A 9,556-nucleotide genomic window follows, 5' to 3' on the forward strand; every position below is an offset into this window, starting at 1 on the left:
AGATTGTAATTGCTGTGTCAGTTACAGATTCCCTAAAAAGAAAGTAGAACATGTCATCAGCTGAATCGGCTCCAGATACATACTTATTCTGCAATCTAACCCCTGAAAAGTATTATGTAAACTAGCTTCAAAACCATAATACTGATCTGGTCTAAAAACATGTCTTGATGTCTCACTGCATTTTACAATATAACTACTATGTCCCCCTCCCACCAAATGGCAAATAATATATTCTGAGATCCATCGCCCGGAACAGTTAAAGTAAAACCACTTTCAATATAGGTATACATCTGTCACATCCACGCAATATTAGCTTCTCTTTTTAAAAGATCAGTTAACTACACACAATAATGCAGTAACACTGGTTGAACAGTCATTGTGGCAGTGGTCTTACATATGCAGAATATATTCCTTCTTCAAAAACATGACTGATGTGACGTACACACTCAAAACATGAGTAAAAAATATTGCTGCATAGGACTACACTTTTTTAATTTACTCTTTTATCCAATGCTTAAGATTAAGATGTGTATTAACAAAGAACAGCAATAATGAGATTTCTAAGCCAAGACATCACAGCCCTCTGCTAGAAGGGAGACTGAAAAGTAGATACACAAAATCCTGCATTAAAGCAGGTCACTCCAATAGTTGCTGTTTGTAAGTGTGCACCCCCCTATAGAACAGTGTACTACAAGTCACTATCATGCCTCTGAAACCTCCCGCCTTCGCCACAGCTTGACGGGAACTGCACCTTACGTAGATGCATGCATATGCATATTCTGCCAGAATAACAATGGAATAAGCGCTTTTTAGAGCTTTTTAGACTGATAATGACAGGCACCGTGGCTTACTTGCCTGTTTGCATAACTGAACCTGAGGCCATTGCTGATTGATCACACCCGATGCATGCTCAATCATGTCTGCTCTAGAAGGGGAAACAAGCTCATTTTCGATGGCAGGCCCAGTTCAGCTCAACTTACTTTGAAACTCATGTCAAAGGAACGGCAAAACTGAAAGCTTTGGGAAACCGCACAGGAAGTTTCTTTTTTCTCAAATGAAAATGACAGTTACAGTTAGATACAAAGGGCCATTAAACATTTTCAAGTTTTAGAAGACAATAAAATTGAAGGCTCTCTCCTATTTTTTGATATAAAAAATAGCAGGGTTTTGAAATTCAGGCTTCTTAGGATTTAACTTCAAAATTCCAGTTGTTAATCAAAACAAGAAGATGAGAAAAGTCTGTTCCATAGCTAGTCTTTTTCTCCTCATCCTGTTTCAGTCAGAGATGAAGCATAGAAATGTTTTTTAAACTGGCAGGAATCCTTCCATCAAGGGTACTGCATCGAAAAAACAAAGGTATTTGAAAAATAAAGCACTTGCTATTTAGCCTCTGCACTTCTTAAGTATAAAAATAAATTAACCTACAGTTTGAGGTGGTTTGGGTTTGTGTGCATTGAAAAAGGATGAAAGTGCACAATATAAAACTATTTTCTGATAAACAGTGACAAAGAAAGGCTGCACAATACACTGCATGAACAAAAACAACAAACACAACATATTCCAATTCCCCTAGCATACACCTTTCCCTCTGTAGACCTAGACCTGGGTTGACTTCTTTTCCTCCATTTCCACTGTTTTGATGGCACCAGACTGTCTTGCTTAATTTAGGTTCCTGGTGGTTTCTACTATCTTTATCATGCTGACCTGGATTCTGCAAACTGTTTCACTGTGTTGCTTCCATTGATGTTAACAACTCAAGAGACGGACATTTGAAGTTGCCAGAGTTGCTTACAGTTATAATACTTTGAATACTTTCACTTTCAAACCTAAGAAAAACATTAACTCAGGATTAAAATCGGTTTAAGCTCTGCCATTATTTCTACCTTGATATGACTTCCTTCTTCTGTTTCAGAGGAAATGGTGGGTCTACTACACCACCCACCATGATCCGCTCAATGGGTTTGATGTCGTGTGGTGAGTATAGTGAAGTGGGAAAGCAATTAGAGGGTGTACCAGGTCAGTGACTTTTAGATCCAACTCATGCTAGTCTGGTTCAAGATCAGCAGCAGAAAAGGGCTATTAGTTTCTATACTGGGATGGTGGAGAGCAGCTTCAGGACTGCATCAAGGTGTGCTTGTGACCTGTATGCAATTAGCCCGCCTTTATTTGCCCACTTGTCAGCTCCGGTGGCATTTGTCACTGGGTTGTTATACACCAGCTCTGGCCGTTCCTCCAGTTTCCCATCATGCCTCAGCCTCAAACACTCTTTCAGGTCAGCCATGCCGCCACCCATGGAGCGCAGGATGGCGTGCGGGGAGCAGCAGTCCCATTTGAATGTTGTATCCTCGGAGAACACGTACACATCCACCAACCCAAGGACCACACACAGGCTTTTGTACCCAGCGCCTGCAGCATAGTGCACCTGCCCTTTGCAGGCCTCCAGGAGAACACTCTTGACATTCTCTGCTTCCCCAGTGCTAAGAACTGCAGAGGACAGTGCCCCCTTCTGGCTGGAGGTCATACGCTTGCTGTCGGGTTCCTCTGTGGCACACTCTACCGGTGACTGGAGGAAATTTGCATTACACGAGCCAGATGAAATCCCCCAGTAGTACTGTCCAGTCCATCTGCACAAACAACAAAGAAATGCACTCCTTACATTATAATTCTGAAGGTAATTGCTGCCAGCCTATTAAAACAAATGTCAAATAAATATTTAAAAAACAGAAAGTGAATAAATTGACCTCTGAGTCTTTGGATCCAAAACAGCAAATGGCTGGTTAATGACCCCCATGACAGGGACCCCTGTTTGCAGATGGTACGCCCCAATTAAAACTGTCACACACTGCAGTCCCTGGCTGTAGATGTTATTGTTTGGCACAGAGTCATCGATGCCTTTGATATACTGAAACGTGGAATCTGGAAAATGAAACAAGCAAAAATGAATAAATAATAATAAATAATAAATAAGAGGCTACATCCTTGCAAATACCTTTTACTCCAAACATGTGTTGCGAACCATTGTATGAGGCAGTGCAGGACACATCCTCAAATGTATGCTGCCTATGATGACTTTACTCCTGCAGCAGGATTTTCAAGTTACAGTATAGTCATACTCGAACTACATTACCTATGCTTGCTCACTGTTAGGTATCTGTTGTATGAGTGCAAATACTTCAGTATGTCAACTGATTGTATGAAGATCTCCAGTGTGACTGTAAGATGAAAACCTTTTGGAATTTAGATGCGTATAATTTTGTAGGATTGTGTGGTTTTGCCAATGTAAAGACTACTCGGTTACTGTGAATTTCATGGCAAACAGCCCACCAAGCCCAGCTACTGGGTGTTACCTATTGGATCCACCCACACTCCAAGGTCGTCCACTGGAATGTCGATGTCACCTGTGCCCAGGTTGGAGATGACAATGTCAGCGTGCGCCGCTCGTGCCAGCACCTCTGCTGCCTCCATGTTGCCCCCCAGCACCTTAGAGAGCAGTCTGGAGGTATCTTGCTCTGTCTCACACACCTGCACCTGAATCTTCTCACCTGACAACAGTAACAACAGCCATGGTAATTGCAAGGTGATTCAGGAGTTGCAGGTGTAGCTGACTGGCCTTTGAAATGAGGATCCACATACTGCTGCCTTCATTGACCAGGTGTTTTCACTTGAGGAGAGCCAAGTCTAGCAAATACATCCAGTAACTGCTAAAAGATGTTCATGCGTAAACAACTTATCATGAAAGTATCTTCCAAAATACATACCTAATCCATTCATGAATTCATTTGATTCCTCTCCAAAGATGTTGTTTCCAAGGCCTGGGAACTAAAACAAAATGAAAATGTCAAACTTTGAGAAAAATGAGAAAACAAAAAGGCTTCTTTCAGCCTTTTGTGCAGCTCTTTAGTTTGTACCCAGAAAAGGGAAGTTCTACCTGTTTTCCAACGTCATGCTTTATAACCTCTTGGACAAGGACATCTGCGAGTGTTTTGAAATCCGTCACAAACTTCTTATTCTTCTCACCCTCCTTCTTCTCTTCGATGAGCAGGCTGAAGAGGCTCTCTTCCTGTCTGCATGCCCGGGCGATGTTTGCAGCCTTTTCAGATGCCCGCACCAGTGCGTGCAACAACTCGGACATCTTTACCCAACCAAAAACTGAGGGACAGTGACAGACAGCATTAGCTCAAAACAATACTACTGCAAGTAAAAAAGTCAGTTAAAAAATGGTAAAGGCTTTCAAAAACTACTCTAAATAAGCATTTGCAAGACCACAGGACATACCTAAGGCAAACGCATGACATCACCAATGAAATTCGTGAAACAATTGCTCATGAAATACTTAAACTTCAGGTATGAAAAACAGACAAGGGCATAGATAAGAACAGTAGTAAAATATGGCTATGAAGTATATCCTGTAAAAAGGCTATACTATGTCAGCAATTTTCTGTTCTAGCAGTGGTTGCAACAATGTCACTATGGAAGTGTTTCTGCTACACAGACAGGCTGCTTATTTCCAAATTTTCGCACAGACTATCAAATAGGCTACTGTTGGGTAATAAGATTACAGTGAGATAATGTTCTGTTCACTGGGACATAATCTTAAATGCACAATTTCTGTGTAATTCCAGGCATTACTGTGGTCAGTAACATGGAATCCTAGACGATGCCGACAAACGATGTGACCTTTTCATGAGCACAGATACTCAGAATGCCTTGGTAATTGTTACTAACTAAAATGACCACTTTGCAATCATTGCAATTGCAAAGTACTGACATGACCTGTGACTGTGGTCACACAGAGCCTTAGGCTTACCAGTATTGCACTGGTCGCAACAGAAGCATCGCAGTAAATGAATGATGTTCTTGCCCCTGCTGCATGTTATCAGCATGGTATAGTATCACCTGCACTCACAGAACTGAAATGTCTTTACCTGCCATAAGAAAAAACCACAAGGCTACACTAAGTCTTCCAGGTTGCTGTTTAGACAAATTAGTGGTAGCTAGATCATTCAGGCTATTTCAAAGATTAGGTAGCTAAAGTTAACTGCACAGTCACATAATGATTAAGTACTTTTAGATGCATTCAGATATGTCTTGAGTATGAAAGCAGATTATCAAATATTTCACCTTAATGCATTTCTCCCCCACTGTCATATTTTTTTTTCTTTTTGTGGGCGTTATTGGTAAGTACTGACTAAATCCTTTCTTTGGAAAGAACTGGAATGCAATCCACAAACCTGCAAACTAACAGGCTTGAAAACTGTGTAATTCAGACAGCCAACATGACTATCCCAACATAGCTCACTTTTATCCTTGTTTCTTAGTTTATGTTTGGTTTTGTACTTTTACGGCATACCTTTCAAATAAACCCAGTGCATAATATTTATCTTCTCTTTAAACTGCCTATTCAAGATCTTTCACTCAACCTAAAGTAATGCAGTCCTTTGCCATAGCAGAGGGTATCCAAAATTCATTCCTCAGGCCTTCCTGTATGCGTTGATTTTTGTTTCCAAGCACTGTTACAATAATCTCTACCCTGAATTAGCTATTTACAGTGACTTGCCTTCTAAAGTCACACTGTGATAGAAACAGAGCGTGACAGGCAACTCGAACAGATATCTGTGGCTAAGGTAACAGACTGTATGCTACAGACGATACATCCATTCAACTATACGTTTTCATAATTAACCATACTGTAAAGTAAAAATAACACCCATTTTCAATGCAGAGGTTTGTATTTAAAAACCAGTATTCTTTTATGCGCCGTCATTTTATATTCTGGGATATAAGTGAATGTAGCTAACATATTGAAATAGACAGCAAGACACCTATACCTAACTTTGACGGTAAGTATCAACTGGCTAGCTTGCACAATCAAAGAGCGCTGTTATCTATCTAGAAAGGTATAAGTTTCGATTTTCAAATATAAAACCTGTGTCAAATAATACTCGACTAGCTAAATGACACTGTGGTAAAAATGCCAATTCAATGACGAATTCGACCAATGACTGAAATACAACTAGCTATCTGGGCTAATTAATTAGTTAGCGAGCAAGACTACCAACAAGTAACGTTAGCTAGCTAGCTAACGTCACCTACCTTTCAGGTTAGCGAAGAAACATAAGACCGAATGGATTTCAATAAGCTCTTCTTAAAACGTCTTTATGTAAGAGGCCATTCTTAAAGGGTGACACATTTTTTTTCGGGGGACCACCCGCTATTTACATTTAGTTTAACCTAACAAACGTACGCAATCCTGTCATTGTACAATGACGATGTCATCTTTTTGCACCGCTGGAAACCACTCATGTCTCTGTGATGACGTATTTTCCTTTACGTCGCAACACAGTGTCGCCATATGTAATGTACAGGAAATGCATTTCATATTTGAGAACCGATGAAAAAAATAACCAAATAAACATTTATTTGCATGAAACCACGAGCTCTAGCAATATAGTCAAAATAAGCAAAATAAGTCCGTCATACAATCCCTCATCTGCCCGTTAAAAAGGATGACGCGTGAATTAGTTTGGATCACTTTGTTGATCAAATATTGTGGATGTTACCTGCTGTCTTGTTTTTTGTTGGCATAAATTGTGTAGGTTTATAGCAGACCTTTGCGTACCGTGAAGATACAGCGAGTGAGATTTCATGGATTTAATAACTGCGGCTGTTTTAAGTCACATATAGTAATTTCTTTCAAATATCGCCCCCAAGTGATTGTTTAGTGCATAGAAGACCAAAAAAGACTGGACAGATTTTGTTTTGACCAAATCCGATGTCTTGTATTTTCATCAGGGGGCGTGACCTCAACAACTAATTTTGAACAAAATGAACTTGCTGTATTGCCCTTTCGAACCAGATGGAGAGTCCCTTAACATTCTGCGACTCACGAAATTAACCAGTTTTTAAATTTTCATTTGATTTATGATTACCAATGTGATCCCTCGAACTCAGCTATATTATTTTTAGAGAAACATACTCATATGCACACAGTAATATGCATGACTTTGTGCTGACATATGTACGAGAACCCCGGTTGTGTTGTTTTGTTTATGAAGAGAATGGAATCCTATTCCAACCTTAGGCATTCCGTGATGCATGAAAAGGATATAGTGTATGTTTGTGCAATTTCAGTGTTAAGAGTACGAGAATAGCATCAAATAAAAAGGACAAGACCTTTAAGTTTCAACCAAACTCAGTTTTGTTTCATATGCCATACACTGTATTTACTGATAAAATATTGTTCTCAGTATAATAGAGAATAGCAAATACAGTCTTCCTGCTTCAGAGCTCTTTTACAAAGTGTTACACAATCAGATGAGATTTTAGAGGTGTCCTGACAATACATTTGCAGTTGAAGCAATTTAAACATACAGCACATGAAAGTCACAGAGAATTTTAAACACGCATAAAGCTGTCTTTAAGCCTGGGTTTGATGAATCTTACAAAAACAAAACTTCTTTTACAGCCTTTCTTGTTTTTGTTATCATGGACATTCCTCAATAATGCAAATCCATCATTGCTATTAAACAAATCTAAAAATAGCTTGAAAGTATTACCACACTCTAGTACTACTCTGAGTAAGCTGACCACTTCTTTTGGGGGAGCAAAATTGCTGGGAATTTAGCATGTAAAGGTATAATTAGGCTACATAGGCTACATATGTTTCAATAATCAGTTTTCATATATTTACCTTCCCACAGACACTGCACGACTTTAGAGAGCCTTTACTTCATGTTACATTAAGGACTGGTCTACCAAGGAGCCCCAAGCTCTAAGAGTCACAGTACATGTCATTCTCCTCGCTCCACTGCTTAGTGGAGCTGTCATTCCTGTTCCTCTCGGCGATGATTATGGCTGCCAGCACGGTGATCACCACGGTGACGGTGATGATGAGCACGGTGACGGTCTCGGCGATGCACAGCTCTGTGTCCACCTGGCTCAGCCAGTAGCCCCGCAGCTCGGGCGGCTCCCCGCAGCTCAGGTTGAGGTAGTCGTCCAGGAAGAGCCTGTGCACGCTGCGCAGCTTCCTGAACACCCTCTGCAGGTCGCAGTCGCAGTTCCAGGGGTTGTGCGCCAGCAGGATGTGGGTGCTGTAGGTGCGGATGCTGAGGAAGGTCTTAAACTGGATGGTGCTCAGACCGTTGTGGGACAGGTCCAGCACGGCCAGGCTCTTGAGGGGTGTGAAGACCCCCACCTCTGTGCTGGTGATGCGGTTACCCCGCAGGTCGAGGACCTCCAGGGACCGGAAGGTGGAGAAGATGGCATTGCTTAGGTAACTGAGCTGGTTGTTGCGCAGGTGCAGCTGGCGGAGTGTGCTCATGCAGCTGAAGGCCCTCACCTGGATTGAATGAATAGCATTACTGCTCAGGTCCAGTCTCAGCAGGCTGTCCAGGTGCAGGAAGCTTCCTAGATCCAGGCTGGTCAGCTGGTTGTGGACCAGCAGCAGCTCCCTCAGGGAGCCCAGGCCCAGAGAGAAACCCTCGCTCAGGGCTGAGATCTGGTTGTGGCTCAGGTCCAGCCTCTGGAGGCTCTCCAGGAAGGAGAAAGTCCCTCCTGACACAGCACTAATATTGTTGTCATTCAGGAGGAGAACGCTCAGTCTGCGGAGTGCCTGGAATGACACTGCAGTGATGTGGCTCAGCTGGTTCAGGGACAGGTCCAAGTGTTCCGTCGTAGGGGGGATGTCAGTGGGGATATGGGTAAGAAGTGAGCTCGAGCAATTGACAAATCTGAGCTCCCCACTACAGTCACAACCATTCTCACACAAGCTGCTGTGCCGATGCTGTTTGGAACATACCAATGTCAGCAAGGGGAGAGCCCAAACGAAGAGCTGCATTTTTAGAGCCTCTCTGATGAGACCTTTCCAACAAAGAAAGAGGGGCACTTTGTGTTATTAAAATGAATTTATGGCAAGAAAAAGTATTTATTGAATTCACAACTGTGTCTTTCTTTCCAAATGAATTCTGAATGTGTGCATGTTTTTAGCCTGACATAAGGTGACCATTAAACAGTTTAAGTCCTTCACTGAATGACAAGGGTATGATATAGGTGAAAACAGAACCTGTTGTTAAATCACATGGCAATTCATCATCAAAATATTTTTATTTGAAAACCTTTGCAAAAAACATTTTGTACATTTTTTTTTTGCTTTGACGCATCTACTTTGCATTTAGCTGTTCTTTACAATTTTTAAAATGCCTACAATATCTGAGAGCAAGGTCAGCATAAGTGCATTGTATAATGAGAAGTAGTTCTGAATGAACAAAAAGGCTGAAGGTAAGAATGAGTTCACTCATTACCAGTGTGCATGAAGACCTACCTGTGTGTTTGAAGTGGTAGAAGTGTAGGGCCCTGTCTCTGTGAATGAATGAATGTGAAGCCTTACCTGTGTGCTTGGAGCTCTGCTTCTTTATGCGATGATGAGGTTTCTGTTGACAAAGTCAGGGTATGTGGTAACACAGCTCAGGGTGGCAAGGGGCAGGGGTGCTGACAGGGGTGAGAATATGGGAGAGGGTGAGCTTATTAATAATTCACACCACCATGGGAAAGCAGAAAC

General features: G+C 41.6%; 2 protein-coding genes across 4 annotated transcripts; both read right to left on the reverse strand.

Annotated features, from left to right (window-relative positions):
- Positions 1-1,435: 1,435 nt before the first annotated feature.
- On the reverse strand, positions 1,436-6,263 carry LOC118788966 (inositol polyphosphate 1-phosphatase-like). Of its 3 annotated transcripts, none has more exons than XM_036545196.1 (6): positions 6,094-6,263; positions 3,929-4,149; positions 3,759-3,819; positions 3,348-3,542; positions 2,742-2,916; positions 1,436-2,624 (listed from the first exon to the last, which is right to left on the reverse strand). In XM_036545196.1, the coding sequence occupies exons 2-6, from the start codon at positions 4,130-4,132 to the stop codon at positions 2,087-2,089; spliced, it is 1,173 nt and encodes a 390-aa protein (XP_036401089.1). In that variant the 5' UTR covers positions 4,133-4,149; positions 6,094-6,263; the 3' UTR covers positions 1,436-2,086. The 3 variants fall into 3 exon arrangements, with proteins under 3 accessions (XP_036401089.1, XP_036401090.1, XP_036401091.1); XM_036545197.1 differs by lacking the exon at positions 6,094-6,263 and adding an exon at positions 5,122-5,147; XM_036545198.1 differs by lacking the exon at positions 6,094-6,263 and adding an exon at positions 4,808-4,829.
- Positions 6,264-7,771: 1,508 nt separating this feature from the next.
- Positions 7,772-8,836, reverse strand: LOC118789290 (insulin-like growth factor-binding protein complex acid labile subunit). The gene has a single exon (XM_036545634.1). It carries the CDS (start codon positions 8,834-8,836, stop codon positions 7,772-7,774), a length of 1,065 nt encoding a protein of 354 aa, XP_036401527.1.
- Positions 8,837-9,556: the final 720 nt, after the last annotated feature.

This window comes from Megalops cyprinoides, chromosome 14, assembly GCF_013368585.1.
Source record: "Megalops cyprinoides isolate fMegCyp1 chromosome 14, fMegCyp1.pri, whole genome shotgun sequence".
NCBI classification, from domain to species: domain Eukaryota; kingdom Metazoa; phylum Chordata; class Actinopteri; order Elopiformes; family Megalopidae; genus Megalops; species Megalops cyprinoides.